Raw genomic sequence first — 20,806 nt, forward strand, 5'->3', positions numbered from 1 at the left:
TGTGTGTGTGTGTGTGTGTGTGTGTGTGTGTGTGTGTGTGTGTGTGTGTGTGCGTGCGTGCGTGCGTGCGTGCGTTCGTGCAGATATATAATGGCCCGAGACGGGCCAGTCCTTCCATGAATAAGCGTATACCTTTATGCAGATGAGTTGAGGAACAGAGCTGAACACCTCTTGTGTTGTGATCACAGCAGACAAGCACGCAGCAGCTCAACGGACCCGTCACTGCAGCTGGTTTGTACTACGTGCATTATTGTGTGATGTGGTCCTTCTTCAACTCTCCTTCCGAGACGTCCCTTATGGTACGTAAAAGACACAGGAAAGTCACCAGTGGTGTAAAGTAACATAAGTGCATTTACTGTAGTACTTGAGGATACATTTTGAGGTGTTTGTACCTTACTTGAGTATTTCCAATACTTTTCCTTCTACTACATCTCAGAGACAAAATATGTAACTTTTACTCCGCTACAATTATTTAAAAGATTTGGTTACTATAGTTACTTTGGAGATTTTTTTCAAGGTTTCAACCTTAAATTATATATATATATATATAAACCTGCACCAAGGGGTCTAATGAAGTACTGTCACCTCATAAACACATGAAAAACTGAAGAAAAAAAATCACTGCACTTGGTCTGCTATTTTTGGACGATGATTCAATAGAGGGTCTAAGACCCCCTTGCCTTAGAACCCTCTCAAGGGCACCTCAGGGCTCCCCGGACCCCCGTTTGAAAACCACTGCTCTAGAAAAAGCTACTGGGAACACATTTTGGATTTTGGAACAATCATTTTGGAACAATCAGTGTGTGAATAACGTTGCTGTTGGCTGTAAACCTTATACTGTATGTCCAAAAATTAAACACTGCTATACTGTAGCAGTGGTTCTCACAGTTGGGTCCGGGGACGCCACGGGGGTCCTTGAGGGGGACCCCAGCTAAATAGCAACAAAAACACCTTTGACCTTTGATTTTATACATTGGCTACTTGAAAATCAATAATCTACGAGCTCACAACAACGGGCCATAATGTGATGCATGTTGATCTCATCATTACAAAATGAACGTGATGAGCTCATGGCTTCAATAAATGTAATGTCCTGTAGGACATGGTTCTCAAACTTTTGGTGAAAGACACTTCAAAATGATAACCCAGGCGGAGGTGTGGGATCAAACCGGAAACCTTTCAACTCCCAAACCGGCAGCTGTACCTCCTTAACCCCGGTGAGCTTTGACCCAGGTGTCCCCCTGGGGTCTATTAATACCTTGGCCTGTTATTTTCCCCCTTCCACACCAAATCTCTCTGCCGAAAATAGCCAATCTACAGTAGGCTACATGTCTCACGGCATGCTGTGTTGCGATGCATTGTGAGCTTGTAGATCTGCTGTTTTTCAAATGAATGTTTGCCCATTTTGCCCTGCCTACAATAGGGACATAGAGGGTTCATGTGGTTATACCGGCAGAACTATTGAGACCAACATATATAAACCAACGTACATTGCAATCTAAGGAGCTAAAACACATAACCTATGGTTTGAACAAAATGTTTTTTATAAACACTTACAATGTGATGTGATAGCAGGTAGGCCTAATACAATGTAGAGCGAGCAGTGAGCAGCCAGCAGCGCATGGTGGAAAGTAACATTACTTAAAGTACATTTATTTAAGTAGGCCTACAGTTTTGAGGTATTTGTACTTCACTTTTGTACTTTCCCTCAAGTACATTTTAAATTCCGGACTTTTACTTTACTTTTACAGTATTTCTAGAGATTTCTAGGAGATTGCAGTATTGATACTTTTACTTAAGTCCGGCCAGTCATTGAACCTATAGCAGCTACAGTATCTAAATAACATGCCATCCAAGTTTTTAACATTGTGGTCAAGAAAGAAACAAGCTTTAGTAACACAAACATGAGAGCAAATGACCAAGACATGTCTGCATGACTGCACATCTAGGTTAAGTGCTAAGGACTGGAGTATAGGACTGACAGAAACAAAGATCTTTGAGAAGATGTTAAATGACACGTTATACAGCAAATAATGAGGCATCTTACCATACACTTTTGAAAAGTTAACATTTTGAAGATCCATTCACGAGTGAAAACAAACAGCAGCTGATCCACATTATTGGAAAACGAGGTTGAATGAAACTCCCCAGTCACACGTGTATAGTTCCATTTCAAGCCATGCTTGTGAGGAGGCTGCTAGCTTGGCTCATCAGTGATGATGGTTCAGTGACTGGTCAGAAGGCACCATAGGAGATACATGGATTGAAGCCACTGCTTCATTCTCTTGGTAATGAGTTTCTAACACCTGGTCTGTGCAAACCACACCATTTCAGCTCTCAAGCCTAAAGAAAATAACAGGTGTTAATGCTCAAACCTGTTAATTATAACTCACATGACCATATATACTGTATATGGCCTTTATATGGCCTTTTTCCTTCTTTTCTTTTTTTGGTTAAAAGGTTAAAGCTGTATATTGCGAGAATCGATTATAGCAGGGATACTCAAATAGATTTACCTGTGGGCCACATTACAAAAATGGCAAGGGGCCAGGGGCCAGTAGATAAAATTACGACATTAATGATACTTGATAACTTCTCTCTTTCAATTGCTTTATTTTCGCAAAATGTATCAAAGTACAATGTGCATGCACACAATATGTAAATAAATAAATGTGTTACATTTTCTTGCATAAACACAAAGAGCTGTTTCCATAACTGCACAAATTATTGCACATAACATGAGTAGCTGTTATAATAACATAACATGAGTAGCTCTTTGCCTGCCTGCCTGCCTGCCTGTCTGTCTGTCTGTCTGTCCATGAGTAGTTATTTGTCTGTCTGTCAATGAGTAGCTGTCTTACTGTCTGCCTGTCTATGAGTAGCTGTCTGTCTGTCTGCCTGCCTGCCTGTCCAATTGTCCATGAGTAGCTGTCTGTCTGCCTGTCTGAGTAGCTGTCTGCCTGCCTGCCTAATTGTCCATGAGTAGCTGTCTGTATGCCTGTCTATGAGTAGCTGTCTGCCTGCCTGCCTAATTGTCCATGAGTAGCTGTCTGTCTGCCTGTCTATGAGTATAGCTGTCTGCCTTCCTGCCTGTCCAATTGTCCATGAGTAGCTGTCTGTCTGTCTATGAGTAGCTGTCTGCCTGCCTGTCCAATTGTCCATGAGTAGCTGTCTGTCTGTCTATGAGTAGCTGTCTGCCTTCCTGCCTGTCCAATTGTCCATGAGTAGCTGTCTGTCTGTCTATGAGTAGCTGTCTGCCTTCCTGTCCAATTGTCCATGAGTAGCTGTCTGCCTGCCTGTCCAATTCTCCATGAGTAGCTGTCTGTCTGCCTGTTTATGAGTAGCTGTCTGACTGCCTGCCTGTCCAATTCTCCATGAGTAGCTGTCTGTCTGTCTGCCTGTCTATGAGTAGCTGTCTGCCTGCCTGCCAGCCAGCAAGTTGGTTAACAGAAAATAAATTGTTATGGCTGAGTAAAATAAAATACAATAAACACAATTTGCCTGAAAATAGATTACCCAGCTATGACCTTTTTCATGAAAAAAAATGAGTAGTGATATGGCTGACTGAGTAAAATAAAACAATCTACCTGAAAATAGATAGCTATAAGTGAAGAGCAATTTCCGCAATTACCATTTCCGCAATTTCCATTTCCACCATTTCCGCAATTACCATTTCCGCAATTTCCATTTCCGCATTTCCGCAATTTCCATTTCCACCATTTCCGCAATTTCCATTTCCGCAATTTCCATTTCCAACTATTAATGGCAGCTGGGTTTCATCATTCAAATAAAATAGAATTCTGTCCGTTTAGCTATAAAATTATGTCAGGGAATAGGGATACACAGTATATGACTTTCATTTGCATTGCATCTCCCCCCCCCCCCCCCCCAAGCTTTTATTTTCGTTAGAGTAATAGTACAACTCTAATAGTATTACTTATAATAATGTAATTAAAGATAACTTCATTCAGATTTATTTATTTTTATTTCATTTTCCAGATTTTTTTTTCTTCTTTTTATTTTATTTTCATTGGTGGGCCAGTCATAATGGTCCCGCGGGCCTGATGTGGCCCGCGGGCCTGAGGTTGAGTATCACTGGATTATAGGATAGGAACTCCATATAATATAATAAGGGGACACAGAGAGACAGATACATAAATCTCCATATGAGAGTGAAAAGGGACACAGACAGATGGGTGGGACGGGTACTCTGGGTACAACGGTTATTGCATGGCCAGGTGGGACATATGGATCTCCAACTTCCGTTACCGACTCGGTGCTCTACTGGCCATGCAAATGGCACCGGTCTATAGCAATTTTTTGAAATTCTTTGATGTAAGTATGGTCTCAGATTTTAGCAGTTGCAGCTCTCAGCATCCAACATCACATTTCTTCCGTTATTTTTAAGAACAACCCTGTCATCCCATTCTAGACGGTTTCTTGGTCTGGTGGAACAACAAGTATGAAGTCCAGGCCATTGCGCTCTTTACATTACATTTACATTACATTACATTTGTAGCTGTTGATACATTAATCAACATTTCATAAACTATTAAGACTATTTAGGTCATAATCCAGAGTAAAACGTGCTAAGACCCACTAAGGAACATGTGATTAAAAAAGAAATGTGGCACCACCTGGCTGACAGTAATTTTCTATAGTTTAAATAAGGCCCAGTATCACATTCTATCAATACATTATCCTAGGAATCAAGTACCTTGAATAATAATCGCCTGCATTTCAAAATAAGGAAACAATGACTGAATACATTGGTAAGCCATTGTCCAACTTTATTGTCAAAGAAACTGTGTAAAAAAAAAAGGGTGAGAAAACAAGTGAAACCTGCCAGCCCCTCATCATTGTAATGACTTTATCTCAACACAAAAACGTAACACTAAACCAGCATCTGGGCTACAACTTTTTACACAAAAGCCTGATCAATAGCTTTTATAGTCGTTAATTACATCAGTAACAATTATTATATGTGCATCGAGGGCGGTGGTCTTCAATGTATTTAACTTAACTTATTGTGTGTTTTGTTGTAGGTGCAAGTGGAAAACCTTTGACACAGGGTTTTGTTTTATCACACCACTGGGGGGGAAAAAGGCTAAACATTTCATTTATTTCTCTAGCAAGAATTTAAAACACAACAAAAGGTGTATTTTGGCATTATTTTTTTAACATTCCAAAACTAATGTTGCAAATCGCCAGGGTGTGCATATCAAGGTGGCCATAAAACATACTGCACTTGGCTTGGGAAATACTTTTGTAACACCAACTTGCCACCACAAGGTGGCACTACCTGATTCAGATTTCAAGGTAAAATCATACATAGTCAGGAAGACATTTCAAAGCAGCACAACAAGGACATTATGTCTGTAAATCTTCACAATTCTCGGCAGATGGTAGTTAAAGGAGCATTCAGTGATTTGGAAAACCCCCCATTCGGCCCGGTAACAAGATGTGCACATGCATGCACTACAGTGAGGGGACACGCGACCAAGGCCCGCCCCCGCCCGATCATGATTGGCGAAAGGCCCCTCTCCATCCTGATTGGATGAAGGCTGGGCCACCCAGCCAAAAGCGAAGGGGTTTTTTTACCGCCAGAGGTTAACTGGGGACAGGGAGGAACTCCTTATGTGGTCAGCACACTCTATAGTAGGGAGGATTATCACAACAAAATAAAAAAAGAATTAAGTGAAATCACTGAATATACCTTTAATTAAACCAATATTAAGACAGAGGGAAAAATAGTGAAAGCACAAAATCAAAACTCCCTTGTGTCAAAACAGAGTCTTTTATTTCTTCTCAAGACTCTTTTAAGCATCTACTGTATGGTCAAATACAGCTTGGTACAGTCTCAGTGGAATCGTACCCGCTTGCATGGGTATTGATCCATGTTAACTCATTGTGCATAACCTACCTGTAGAACAACTCAATATAGCATTATCTTCAATAGTTATTAAGCCAATAAAAAAAAATAACACTCATAATGGCTAATCGCAGAACACTTTACCCCACATAATTATGCACCTTTGTTTTCTTTTTCTCTGTAGTGGAACCTTCTGAAAACATAAAATCAATCAAGCTATGGAATGGTAAATTTCTTGTGAAACTAACATGAGGTAAAAGGAAAAAGAAATGGACCCTTTGGTTAAAACTGAAGAAAAAAAAGAAAGAAAATCAAATTAAAACAATCACAAAAGGTGACACCACTCATAAATAGCAAGTTGTTCTCCAAAGAAGAACTAGAAGAAGAAAAGGCATTTTGCTCCCGGGTTGAGAAAAGTCAGAAAGAGAAAGATGAAGTGTGTATTAGGGGGCGTGACCTTCAGGGGACGGTCACATGAGCGGTGGATCTGTCAAAAATATTGCCAGAACTTTTATTTTTTGTTCCCCCAACCGCGTCACGGAGGGTGGTGTGCCAAAGGTGCGTGCAGATGGGGCTTATGCTTCATTTCAATTCCAGCCTACGAAGATGTCCCTTGCTGGAAACAGTCCATCCACAGGCTCACAATGTGTTGTGACATCACGTGAGCTTGTAGATTGGCTATTTTCGGCAAGTGATGCCGTCGTACGACGAAGTATAAATCAGACCTGAGAGGCGAGGGTCTCTCTCTCTCTCCTCCTGGCCTCTACAAGGGAACGTGGCTGAAGAGGTAGGATACCGACTCGCCGTTGTGAGTTCTGCGAATGGCCTCGGCCAGGATCATGGCTATGTCGATGACCTGGGAAAACAACAACAAATGTGTCACTTTTGAATGGAAGAAAGAATAATGGATCGACATATTGTAATAAAACAAAAGTGGGGTGCAGGGTTTTAATAACTGAAGTATAACATAGAGAGCACCGAAGTCCTGACGTCACTGTCAGTAGAGGGCGTTTTTATTTGCATTGTAATCTCCATAATGGGATTTTAGATCACCTCATATAAGAACTGTGTTTGAAAAATAAACCGATCACCCCGGCCTTTTCACTCATATGGATATGAAGCATCGACTGAAGGTGGAAATGTACAAATATACCCAAAGAGTAACAAAATAAGCGTTAGAAACGACTCGAACAACCCAGAGACTACATTTCCGGGTAGGCAGGGTTGCTGCATCTGCCCGTCGCACAACAGAAACTGAATGTTAATTACGTTTCTTTTTCTTTTATTGATATTTAATGTTTCGTGGTTAGTACAAGTCGAGTCACCACCAGCTGAGCTTACGTCAACGAGGAATCTCAGGAGCGCAATGTGTTGACAGCTGGGCGTGACGTATATTAGCAGCGGCATTGCCTTCATACAGTATGTACTTTCAAGGCTTTTGCGGCCACATTAATTCCATTTTCTCCAGAAACTGGCTGTACCAAATATGAATGGACATCATTAACGACGCACAGCCACTCCCCTGACAGAAAGGCCGGGGTGGTCGGTTAATTTTTCAAACACAGTTCTTATATGAAGCGACCTAAAATCGCCCTATGGGGATTACAATGCAAATAAAAAAATACATGAACCTGTGTATTGGATTTGGCGCCCTCTAAAGTGACGTCAGACTTCAGTGCTCTATAATGCTTAAAACACCAAAAGGGGTTGCCGTCCTAAATGTTTTAATGGTGTACCTGGATCTTTGGGCAGGACTTCATCTTCTCCTCCTGGGGGATGGTGTTGGTGACCACTACGGCCTCGAAGGGGGCGTTGTTGATGCGCGAGATGGCCGGTCCTGAGAAGATGCCGTGTGTGAGGATGGCATACACCTTTATGGCCCCGGCGTCTATCAGCCTAAAGATGAGGTTGAATGCAACGTTTAGTTACATTTACAATGCCACAAAGGCCTTTACATAAAAATAGAATAGCTACAATATGAACATATTTCAAGACTTGTTAAGGAACACCGTGTGACTCCACATTGGACCTCCTTTATCAAACTAAAACATGTTACTTTTGATGTGCACAATATTTTGTGTGTGCGAGAAAGAAGATGGACTAAGTGTGATGGAACCAGTTCTACAACAGGAAAGCTACTCCTCAGATATGTAGTGAATAGTGATCGAAATGGTCAATTGAATAAACAATTAATCAACGGAAAATGTTGTGAGGTCTCTCTCTCTCTCTCAATGAACGAAGGAAGGTCACTGACTTGTCTGCGGCGTGGCAGATGGTGCCGCAGGTGTCTGCCATGTCGTCGACCAGGATGGCCACGCGGTCCTTCACGTCTCCCACCAGAACCATGCGGTCCACCTCGTTGGCCTTCTTGCGCTCCTTGTGGATGAGCGCAAAGTCCACGTTGAGCCGGTCTGCTATGGACGTCACTCTGAAGGAACAGATGTCAGTGAGACGTGTGGACTGTAATCTGGTGCGACAGCAGCAGGTTAGAGCAGGGTTTTCTTTTTAAATCTCATTCTCAAGAAATACATCAACTAGTATGGAAACGCTCAGAATATTTACAGCTTCCGACAGCTTGTCGGAAAAGATGGAGAGCAGCATGTGATGCATTTCCTGGTGTAGTCTATTGAGTGAAAACGTTATGTACCAACTCAAGTATAAGAGCCCTGGGGACCCTGGTCAACTAGCACCAGTAAGACGCGCAAACGCGGGAAGCGAACGCAGCTCGTACATATTTGGGTTTTTAAGTATATCGGTTGTTGTTATAAGTTGTTCCAACACCCTCCTCTGTTTATTATGAGGTACATATGCGATGAAACATTTCATAGACCAGGCTGCATTCAGACTTTTGATAAATACTGTAGAGTACATGTACACATGTAAAAACCCTTATAAGAAACAATTCTCTGAAACACTCTAGAAGACGGTAACGTCTCTGGATCATAGATCGTCCCCTACTCAATTTCCAGGCTCCGTTATGGATGGCGACCTTGTCCTTGTCCTTAAAGGAGAATTCCATACTAAAAGGCTTTCTTACCCTTCTTTGTAGTTGTTACGTCCACACCAAAGAGGTCCAGGTGTTATTTTGTGCAAAAGCTCCTTATGGGCTATTTCCCCTACCATAAGCCCTAAATTAATTGCATTGAATTGAATGGGGCTATGGGGTGTTGTGCTAATTCGCTTATTTCCATCGCTCAATCTTTTATTTTTTTTGTATATATCCTCTCTTCATAATGTAAATAATATCCCAAGCGGCACAACACCCCATAGCCCCATTCAATTCCCATTCAATTCATTGAGGGCTTATGGTAGGGGAAATAGCCAATAAGGAGTTTTTGCACAAAAAAACACCTGGACCTCTTTGGTGGGGACGTAACGACTACAAAGAAAGGTAAGAAAGCCTTCTAGCATGGAATTCTCCTTTAAGAGTGTTTTTAATGCCCGCTTTGCTAAGGCTGGTCACTTATTTGAACTTCTTCCTGCCAACCCTAGCCTCCCCCTCCTGCTGCAAAACTCCACCAACTCCTTTACAAATCAACCTTGTTTGTCTTTTAACCACGTGATCTACAATCTCACAAGCTCTGCTATTTTTAGATTGTAGTGACCCCTGGGGATGTAATTATTGTGAATAATTATGCAAAAATCAATAAGCTGTTTAAGCATATTCAAATATCCTTTATTTTGTGACTGGCCTGGCAAACCGCTGACGCCGCTAATTTTAACTAGAGCATGTCTCCGCCTAAAATTACCACGGTATCTAGCTTTGATAGCAGCATTTGTTTCACCACACCACCCATTAATCATCTACTCCTCAAAGTAAAAGCCAGACTAGGTTTCCTTTTTTGTAATAAAACCGGCCTCACATGTTCAGCGAAGCATGTTCTAGTTCATATCACCACTCGCCCCAGCTTAGAAATCTTTTCAGCCTATAACATTTTCAATGTCTAAGTCTTTACCCACTGTTCCACTTACAATTACCGGTGCCCGATTCACGCCCCACACACCCAGACATCCCATGGACACAATTCATAGCAATCGTCTGCTGCCACTGATGGGAATGAGCTACAGCTGCTACACAAATCATCAATTTACAGCCGGAAGCCTGTGATCAACAATTCATCCAGCAACCAATCTGTTTCCAGGCCTCGAATCCATTCATCCTGGTTACCTTTTGGCACCTCCTGCGTCTGGAGACACGATTATGCAATTCTTCCATTCGGGAATGTTCTCTCGGATCCACTGCAGGACGGCAGGCTCAGCGTAGAGATTGTCCACGGCGATGTCAAAGAAGCCCTGCGAAAAGAACAGTGGCAACACTAAAGGAAAGCGTTGCTGACAGAATCAATGACTGGCCTGCCGATTCTTTACGTACGGAAGTAAAAGGTGAATCAGCTTGAAATAGGCCCTGAAAGCTTTATTGTTTGTTTTTTATTCTGTAGCGTGTTTTTGTATTCTGTAGCGCGCACACACCCCCACACACACACACACACACAGCTCACTTAATATGCAACCAATATTAAAAAGTGCAAGGTATGGGCGTTTGGGAGCACCGTGTTCCAATAGCTAATTCAATTCTGTGCTTTTTTTGTTGTTGCAAATGTTAATACGGTAATATATTCAATCAATGTGTGATTGTGTGTGTGTGTGTGTGTGTGTGTGTGTCTCTCTCTCTCTCTCTCTTTGTGTCCACTGTGCGCTCTGCTGTGCTGCGGAGGGAAAAATACAATGAACTGGAGTGCTGTTATAGTTTAGGCTGACCTAGGATCAGGTTAGTGTAGCCGCAACATGAATGGCTGTGTTACTTGTGTGATGATTGTGGTTTAGGATCAGCAGCGCAAGAGCTATGCAATGCGCATGCATACCATGCAAGGCAAGCCAGGACGGGCTGGTTTGAAAACACTGTTGTGCAAATCTACATATGATGGATCCCAACAAGTGTTGTGTCAGCCAAGACAGGCACATTGCATCTGTTAAAACTCTGATTGTGTAAAAAAAACAAATGATCTGTTTGGTTCATTTTAAATGCACGCATGCTGAGGAGACAAGAAGAGACGAGTCTCTCTCTAGCTTTAATAATAAAATAGTAATTGGTCAATACGTCCGCTGTATTAAGTCCAAATTTATGTTATCTCTCGGAATTATATCTCGGTCGGGCTCTGTGCCGACATGTGAAAGAAATCTCGGAACAGGTTAGAATCGGACGAAATTGTCATGGGTCCATTCGGGTTTGGTTTTCTCATTTGAAAATGTTTTCGGAACGGGTCGGAAATGGATATAATTTCACAGATTCTTTCTGGGTCGGGATCATATTTTTGAGTAGCTACCAGAGCTCTACTCTGTTCGTACGCACCTGAATCTTAAGAGATCTACTCTGTTTGTACCCACCTGAATCTTAAGAGATCTACTCTGTTTGTACGCACCTGAATCTTAAGAGATCTACTCTGTTTGTACCCACCTGAATCTGGGACGCGTGGAGGTCCATGGTGATGATGTGATCGGCTCCGGCCACCGACAGCATGTTGGCCACCAGCTTGGCAGAAATGGGTGCACGACTCTGCCACACACACAGCAAGACACAGTCATTTGAATGTAGGGGTTAAACACTAATGGAATACAACAATACTGCTGCTGCGATGAGAAAGTCTAGCTCTGTGATAAGAGGCAGAAATCCAGTAATCTTTCCACTCCAGTATGTCAAATTCAATACACGCCATTCATGCATTTACAAATGAGGCATTTGCGTTGGACACGGTGGATGTAGCAGGGATAAAAGAAGTTGGGAACAATTTCAATTTAGGGATTTTATAGACACTCTTATCCAGAGTGATACATAAAAGTGCAAGGTTGAAGAAGGTAGAAGCCATGAACAATTTGTCAAACACCAGCGCAAGTAGTTATGGGATTCTTAGTGATAAAAGAATAGGGAGAAAAGCGGGATGCATCAAAGTGCATCAAAATAGATGAAGCAAGACAAATCAAAGTATGGAGGAAGAGGAATCAATTGATGGTGAAAAGTGTGTTACTTTTGGAATGGAATAGAAACACACTTTTGTTTGATATTTATAGTGGCAGGGTCAGAGAGTAATGATCTTTCTATAATCTAATCTTTCATGGACGTGATTAGAAATCACAAATCTAACAAAAACAAAGCAGAGCCATTGTGCTTCTGGAATTGATGAAGGAACACTGTACTCATGGGTGAATAGATACTGTAAATCGGGAAGGAAATGCATTAACTGCTCCCTCTTCTCAGAAACGCTAATGTCTGTATGTCAAGTCCCAGGTTGATGAGATCATTTAATTGTAATCCATTACTGAGCTAAATCAGAAGGACTGACTAATAATGTTCTTTAGACTTCAACCCATATTCCACAGTGATTTGACCCTTGTTTGTCCAGCATCTGTGCAGATAAACATTCCCAAATAGATAGCTGTTATTTCTCTTTAGAAGGTGGGATGAAAAGCTACGACAACCTCTTTGAAAGAGGGGGATGAATACAATCATTTCAATCAACCCATTTAATATTTAAAATTCAGGCGCTCCCAAGTCAAATCTTTGCCAAGCAAAAGTACAAGCTGTAAATCCAGAAGAAGGCCTGCACAGGGTTAAGTACCAGCCACAGCAGAAGCTCTTTAGACCCTGGTATTTTACACCTCACTGTGAGTAAAAAGGAACACTGCTTATGATGAACTGAATACAGTAGCCTGAAGAGAAACCATACATCTCACTTGATGTAGATTGAAATTGTATTGCATTTTAATGCACAACATGTGCTAGTTTGAATTGATTTGATACAGACTTCAATGATACTCAAGCCAATTAGACAATCTAGTCAAAGAATGTAGATTTTCTTTCTCAAGCTCCACATGTGCCGGAGCGGCTGGCTACTAAAACAACAACCAACAACTGGCCCGTGAGATAATGATTTACAAGACAAGAATGCGGTGTGTGAACCCATTTGTTTCTGCACAGTGGAATGCAAAATGTCCATGTCGTGGGCCTTCAATAAATGCATACAACGCTCATTCCAGAACAACCTTAAAAAGAAACATTTCAGATAAGGTTGCTGCAGTCCTGTGGGAAACCTGCACAGATGACCTTTCAGAGAGTACAAGTCACACAAGTAAATGGAGGCAAGACACAATTTACAGTCAATATTGCAACATAATTCTATACCGTGTGGTATATGGCCCAGTGACCACTGGGCCATGGGGTTAGGAGTTAGTGTGCGATGTTGCTGTGCAGTGCACCTTGGAACTGTGTTTCCACTGAGTTTCCGCTGTATAATATACACACAGTTGTGCGTTTACATCTTTATTATAATATAATACATGGGTTTTCAACAGGTGGTCCGTGGACCACTGGTGGTCTGTGAAGGTGTTGCATGTGGTCCCTGACCATGCATTTAGTAATGTAGGAAAGTGAAGATTCATATTTGAATTTATTGTATTGACCACAAGTTGAGAAACAATGCAGTAAATTATCTGGTTACAAATGATGACGCGTCAATGTTGTCAGTTTACTGGGAAGTCTGACCATATCCCCCACTCCCAACACAACAATGGTCCCAAGGTTGATTCTCAGTCAGGGTGGTGGTCCCTGGTTCATAATCAGTTGAAAACCCCTGATATAATACCATGACTCAAATACCTTAACACCAGATTAGTCCTCATTACTATGGCATCAAGGCCCGCCAAAATACATTTTAGTCGACTAAATCAACTGTAGATTCGGTTGACTAAAATTGTATGATATTTAGTAGACTAAAACTAGACGGACACTAAAATATTCCAGGTGAGTAAAACTAAATGAAAACTATTCAAGAGACTATGGCTAAAACTAAAATCTAAATTTGCTGTCATAATCAACACTTCACCCATCACTGAAGTGTGTATTGTGTGTGTGTGTGTGTGTGTGTGTGTGTGTGTGTGTACTACTGTATCAGTGATGCAAATATCCTGCATCCTTAGATTCAATAAATTGAGAAAGGACGCAATCATGTTACCCTCCGGAGGTCCTGGGATGTAATACTGTACTGAACTCAGTACTGTACTGTAACTGTAACGTTGTTGAAGTAGAACTCATAAAATGTCCATGGGTCCCATTTAAAAGACCACCCCTGGGTCCCATCTAAAAGACCACCCCTGGGTCCCATCTAAAAGACCACCCCTGGGTCCCATCTAAAAGACCACCCCTGGGTCCCATCTAAAAGACCACCCCTGGGTCCCATGGGTTCCATTACATTGAAAACCTTGTATATGTGTATATCCAGTTATCCACCTTGTCCTTCTTGTCCTGCCGGGCGTAGGGGAAGCAGGGGATGACGGCGGTGACGCGAGACGACGACGCGATCTTGCAGGCGTTGATCATGATCAGCAGCTCCATCAGGTTGTCGTTGATCTCGCCGCAGCCACTCTGCACGATGTACACGTCCTCGCCGCGCACGCTCTCCCCGATCTCCACGCTGGTGTCGAAAAGGAGAAGGAAACAGTACAATATAATTATGTCAAACTCAATGGGTCCAGACAGCTCAAATAAGCTGGTGACTCGTGACTGACGGAGACTTGTGTCACAAGTTACACTATTCAAGTCATTCATTGCCATATAATAAAAACACAAACTTCAGAGTCTGACAGGCTTGAAAACTTTTTTTAATCACACAGGGAGCAGCCGTATGCCTGTGTTATGGCTGGGATCCGCCAGGTCTCACGGTACTCCTCATGTGAACCGATGCTTGTAGGTGCGAGGCACGTAAAAAAAGGCTCAACACAATTCTCGGCTTATCTCGGCTACATTGGGAGCGAGGGCCTGCCCCTCGACTGTACTCCCAAGTTGAAATGAGGTTATGATGATGATGAATTCAACTACTGACTTGGGCGGAAACAAACATGTCAACTTCACGGGATTATTACACCCGCTCTGCCTGCCAAATTGCCACATCTGAATGCCTGGAAAATGATGACTTTCTAGTTTCTAGGCTCTTCTCTTCCCGTGTGAAAAGTCCTTATGGATGACCAGGATACAAGCAACCCTGGCTCCAAAATTGACCACAGGAGGTGTGGCTTACTGTAAGTCCAAACTGTGGCTTTACAGTAAACCACAAAATGCTTCAATAATGTGACAGTGATGAATTCACAATAAACAAGTTTTTGGTTGTCTGGTTTGCGACAAAAGTTAAAGTTACAGTCAGGGCATTGGACATAGGTTTGCACTTATGGCTGTTTCTATGTAAGACAAACAAAAAGAAGGCAAAAAGGGCTGAGTTGCAGAACATGATAAAAAAATCAATGCCATCTGTGTCTACAGCAGCGGTTCTCAAAGTGGGGTCCGCGGACCCCCAGGGGTCCCCAGCTACATGATAGTTTGGAACCAAATGGGCCCTTATGGGTCTGTAACTCTGAGAGTGTACAAATGGAACCAAATGGACCCCATTTGGTTCCATTTGTACACTCTCAGAGTTAAATTAACATTAATTTTACAATATAAATGGGGAAAATAGAAATGCCATTAAATGGGGGTCCGTACTCCGTAGCCTAATGCAGGTCACACTGGGGGTCCTTGAAATGGAAAATGGTTTAAGAAATAAGAATCACTGCTAGAAATCTTCTCTTAAGGGGGTCCCCAACATATATTTTCAAATGGAGGTCTGTGGGCTAATTAGTGTCAATTTGGGGGTCTGTGACAGGAAAGTGTTTGGGAACCACTGGTCTACAGGCCGGCACATCAAAGCCAGAGGACGTAACGGACGCGTACGTGAAACATTCCTCATGATGGAAGGATGACCCCCGGCAGCTCCCCAGTCCACATCATCATGTGACTGACGGACACAAAAAGGAGGTTGGGGGGGCAACCTGGGCCTGGCCTATATGCAGAGCATCACAAAGCACCTCCTGCTAACGTTTGCAGAGGCACCCTGCAGTGCCTCTGTCACTAGCAGTGACACAAACGCCCCTTGTTTTCCCCAGACCTGACAGTCTGACAGTTACATATGTTCAGTGTGAGTTGTACTGACAACTGAATAAAGGGTGTGTTTGGAAAGATAGAGTGCTGCTGTTTCACTGTAAAAAAACAAAAACAAAAAACAACCAAAAAAAACCTTTGGTTCGTATAGTAGTCCAACATCAAAGAATTACATTGAGGCTTAAGCCGTCATTATTTTGAAGAAAAGTGATTTTTAATGTATCATTTATGACTGTGGTAAAATAGGACATTTTAAAGACTGAAAGGTTTATAGGAGGTCTTCAATAATTTCTCATGAGACAGAGGGAGGAAATGTTTTTACAACTGATTGAAACTGTCATATCAGCAACACAAAAATGTGTTGTCTAATAAAAAATTAGGAAACGTTATATATTACTCGAGCACATACATTTTAGGTCCAGTCATAAAATTGTCCTCCTGGCCTGTAGGCTGTAATACTTAGTTGCCCGGCAAACCGCCAGTATCTCGCAGATCTACCAGCTCACAACACCATGCAGTGCATTGACCTTGTAGTCTTGTAGATCAGCTATTTTATGAGTGAGACATGATGCACAACAAAGTATAAACTAAAGTGCCTTCTTCGTTTGTCTCTGTCGAAACACCTTGTGTCTACTTTTGTTCATGCGAGGACATTATGTCTGTGCAAACGTGCAAGAAAGATTAAGTAATCCACACCCCTTCAACTGGTCCTTGACCTCAGCAAGACAACGAAATCTGTGTCAAGTTGTGAGAAGCAACGGTGATTAAAAAGCTATGCACGCCCCCTTTTCAGTTAGGGAGTCAAATGAAAATAACACTTGTGTTGTGTCCTTGGAGAACTTGGCCTGGCACATGTAGGCTGCGGTTTCCCTAGATCTTCATTAGACACAGATGTCGCCTCATGAAGCTTTTGCCTGAAAAGGCTAAATCCTTTTCAGGGATTATTGGTTGGTGAAGCTTTATTTATTTATAAAGCAAACAGCTTATCGCACAATTCACCAGCTTTGGGTGCTTTCATTTTGACCACTATTAGAGGTTTTTGGTATAGCACGTAAGCACGGGCACAACAAATATTGCCTCAGTCAATAAACTATACAAAGTTTTGCCGGCCACAGTTAAAAACTCACTACTTTTGGGCTGATGACTTTAAGTTGTGGTAATTTTCCACCGTGAATAATACCAGGCAAGTGGAACTTAAGGTAACATCATTAACAACTTATTCAACTTAACAATTCCCATTCAAGAAATAGAATGCACAAGTGAAACTTGAAAGTGTATGTTTTAACTCACTTCCAACACAATCAATGTGAGCCGACATCCTTTTTGGACAAAAGCAGGTCATCACGTTCAAAAGCAATGAGGCTTAGGCCTTGCCACCATTGCACTAAAGTAACCTTAACTGACCAGACTCAAGGCCAGGTAATATCTAGACTAAAGGTTACAAACGTGATGATAAGTTGATAACCCCGTTGCACTGCCCTGGCTAGCTGCATGCCAGTACTGATTGACCTAATCACAGACTTGCTTCCTTGGAAATTGAGCTCATGTGATGTGATGGCAGACTAAGCTTAAGCTGTCAGATGGCATTTGTATGCAAGTGTGATTGGTGATGAATGATGAACTCTTCCCAGACCCTCACCCCTGGCCTTAAACACAAAAAATCCATGCCTACACTTTACCGTTTTAATCTTATACCTAAAACCATTTGCCATATACCATTGGTTTTAAAAAATGCCTCTTTGGCCTCTGGCACTCCATCAATATAATACCATTGCCATTACCATTGCACAACAAAGCAACAAATTAACCTAGTTATAAACCTAAACATATTTTTTGGTCGGGGGAGGGGGCGCGCTCAGAGCAGTGCGGGGGGGGGCTGATTGGTTCGGGTTAAGACTCTTACGGACCAATCAAAGCGCCCTGAAGGCTCTAATATCTGTCATACCTGCAGAAGGCAGGCGTGTAGGCAGCAACGACCATCTCTGAGTCTGACGCATATACATATTATCAAAGCGTACAGACACGCCCTAAGCAATTATACAGTAACGTCTGGCAACTGTTTACTGTCATTTCAGGGCTACTGTTGTCATTGTCACTGCATATGTATTGCATCAGCCTGCCATAATATCACCAGTTAATGTTTACATGCGGCATTGCGGCCAGGTGGTCACTCACGTGTTACGAGCAAGCCAAAATAAGGCACATGGTGGTGGCACTTCATTTATTATTATTGCCCCGTGCATGCTTGCCAAATGGCACCGCACTCACTGGCTCCACTGCGTATTACCACCACCACGCTGCTATAACAATAGTTGTTCGGCGACGATAGATATTCCTTCCAAAATGAAATCACAACATCTCGAGCAACAATAAGAAAATAAAGTTTACCATATTAAGCAGCCCTTTGCGATCGATTCGGCACAACATAATATACAATGGTTTCGGCAACTGCCTCACAAAAAAAAGCCTATTTTTTTTTTCTAAAATTGCACGGCTGGTGTAAATAGCAGATCTGCAAGCTCACACACACACACACACACACACACACACACACGAGCTGACTATTGTTAGCTTCCCGGCTAACTTACGCACATGTGATACATTACAGTCACATAGTATACATGCTCCATCACCATTGCCAACCAACCTGCTGCTACCACAGGCCAGCTAATGCCAGCGTAGATCACCCAATAATGTCCACTATAAAGTAAACCATGTATAGATGTCACTTGTACATTATATTTAACGTGCTGTAAATGTTTATTTACCATGTCTCCTGGTTGCTGAACTTCTTGGTGATGACTTTGCCCAGGTCCAGACCCAGGCGGTCGGCCACTTTCTGGGACAAGTCGTGATGGGAGCTCCCGCTGAAAAGGACAATGTTGGGCATGTCTGTCTGTCTGTCTGCTTGTGCTGTCCGCAAAACAAAAAGTGCTTACAGAATAAAATAAAATGATAAAATAAAATGTTTACAATAAGAAATCAATGTTTCTTCTCCCCCCGGGCCCGGGTTGTTGACAGGAGAGTGCGTGCTATAGCTTTGTGCTGTGCATTGCTAGGTTGAGGTTGTTGTTGTGCACACACCACACACACACACAGCACCGACCAGACGACTGGGAGGAAGGAACAGGCTAGCAGCTAGGATCGTGTGCGCGCGCGCTGAAGCGGAAGTGCCGCTTTCCCATTGGACGAGCAGTCTACAAGGTCCCATATACCGAGGGGACGGTTGCCATGGGCGACAGCATCACGGCCTGTGGTGCACAGTTTTGCACAGTGCACGCCACAGATCTATCGTGCTGTGTGTCCTCACATACTCAATTCATCATTCATCTATAAATGCACCATGTCTCTGACTCTGTGTGTACGTCTGTAATCCACCGTGCAGAACCGCCACAAAAGGCCGGGCTCTGGACAGATTAGCCAATTGATCACACCTGATCTCCCCTAGATCTCCATATATGGAGCTGGCCTGTTTTGAGAACTCCATATATGGGCATAAAAGGGACACGGACATAATAACTGGGTGGGGCATGCATTTCCACTTGCATCGTTCCAAGTAGGCCAGTGCCCAACAAATACAAAATGGTTTCAAATTATACAAATGGAAAGTCCCAGGTGCCGCTAAAACACAGTAGACTGGAGAGATGTACATATTATGCTCCATTATTCCTTGTCGTTCACTTGAGATCTTGATAAAATGTGAAGATAACCGAATTTATGTTTTCAAAATAAGTAGCCTATTTTATCTTAAAGCTAGTTGACTACTAGGCTACTCTCTGTCAATCTGTCTGAGTCTCTGACAGTGACAACTAGTAAGTTAGTAACACATCTTGCAATGGGTCTGGTCTAGATTCGCTACACCACCAAGATACCCATGTACCTGTCTAAATACTTATAATGTCAATGAAATCCACTCTCACAACACCAGAGGGAGTTCAACAAACCATGTGCAAACCAGATTGGGCTCAAACAAGGCATTAAATGCATTCCGCTCCTATGTCACTAAAATGTCATTAAGACATGAATTTGAATCCCTTGACTCCTTCAAAACCACTCTCAAAGGGCTATGGACGGCTGCAATACTTAACTGGTCCCCATAATTAAAGTCTGAGTTCCCCCCACACCTCGTTTTTCCACATACTGTAGGCCTACTTGTTTTTCCTTTTCTTTTTTTTTAAACTTTGTTTATACGCTGATTTCCTGTCTTTATAGAAGTGTATATATTTATATGTCTCTAAATGTTCTGATGAATTGAAAATGGTGGACCATGTTGTAAACAAGTGTAATGCTTTATCATGGTGTCGTCCACAGTAACGGTTATTGTATTGACTTGTGCTTTCGTTTGAAATGTAGCCATTCTGCATACTGTTAATACAAGCGGTGTCCCACTGGTTACAACTAAGTGGTTCATATTCATACAGACAGACTGCAGACATTTGGTGTCTCTCTCTCGCCTGTGTGTGTGTGTGTGTGTGTGTGTGTGTGTGTGTGTGTGTGTATATAGGCTCATAGTCAAGTTTTTTAAGCTTCAATGAACAGTCCTCTTCTTCTCCCTCTCTGCTTCATTCTGGGGTCTATACTATATTAGATTAGTTAGTGTGGTCAGCTGAGACCTTATGTCCCTGGTTTCATCCCTGTCCCCCTGTCAAATCTTAAAACACAGACTACATACAGTACATCACTGTTGTCATGCGCTACTGGGCAGTTAAGAGAGTAGGAGATCCACTTTACTTTAATTCACAATTTAGTTGCCACCTTTTTTGTCCTTTTCACCAGTATTAGATGATGGCGATGTTTTCTATACGAATGCCTGCAACTTACACCTTGTGGACACCCCTCCTGACCATGGTGGTTCATTTAGTAAATTAAGCATCTACTGATCTGTAACACCTGGGATTCAAACTCGGGTCTCCCGCGTAAAAGTCCAATATCTTAAACCACTGACTAAAGGGATATCCCTATAGGGCCCTATT

The 20,806-nt window shown here is 42.3% G+C and overlaps 1 protein-coding gene across 1 annotated transcript; it reads right to left on the reverse strand.

Moving 5' to 3' along the window:
- Positions 1-4,773: 4,773 nt before the first annotated feature.
- On the reverse strand, positions 4,774-18,933 carry LOC308311355 (ribose-phosphate pyrophosphokinase 2). The gene is made up of 7 exons (XM_080758037.1): positions 18,602-18,933; positions 14,154-14,337; positions 11,328-11,426; positions 10,041-10,165; positions 8,127-8,300; positions 7,609-7,768; positions 4,774-6,728 (listed from the first exon to the last, which is right to left on the reverse strand). Exons 1-7 carry the CDS (start codon positions 18,721-18,723, stop codon positions 6,636-6,638), a joined length of 957 nt encoding a protein of 318 aa, XP_080614163.1. The 5' UTR covers positions 18,724-18,933; the 3' UTR covers positions 4,774-6,635.
- Between the last annotated feature and the right edge of the window lie 1,873 nt (positions 18,934-20,806).

The sequence above is a fragment of the Protomyctophum bolini genome (assembly GCF_963924005.1).
Source record: "Protomyctophum bolini genome assembly, chromosome: 24".
NCBI lineage: Eukaryota > Metazoa > Chordata > Actinopteri > Myctophiformes > Myctophidae > Protomyctophum > Protomyctophum bolini.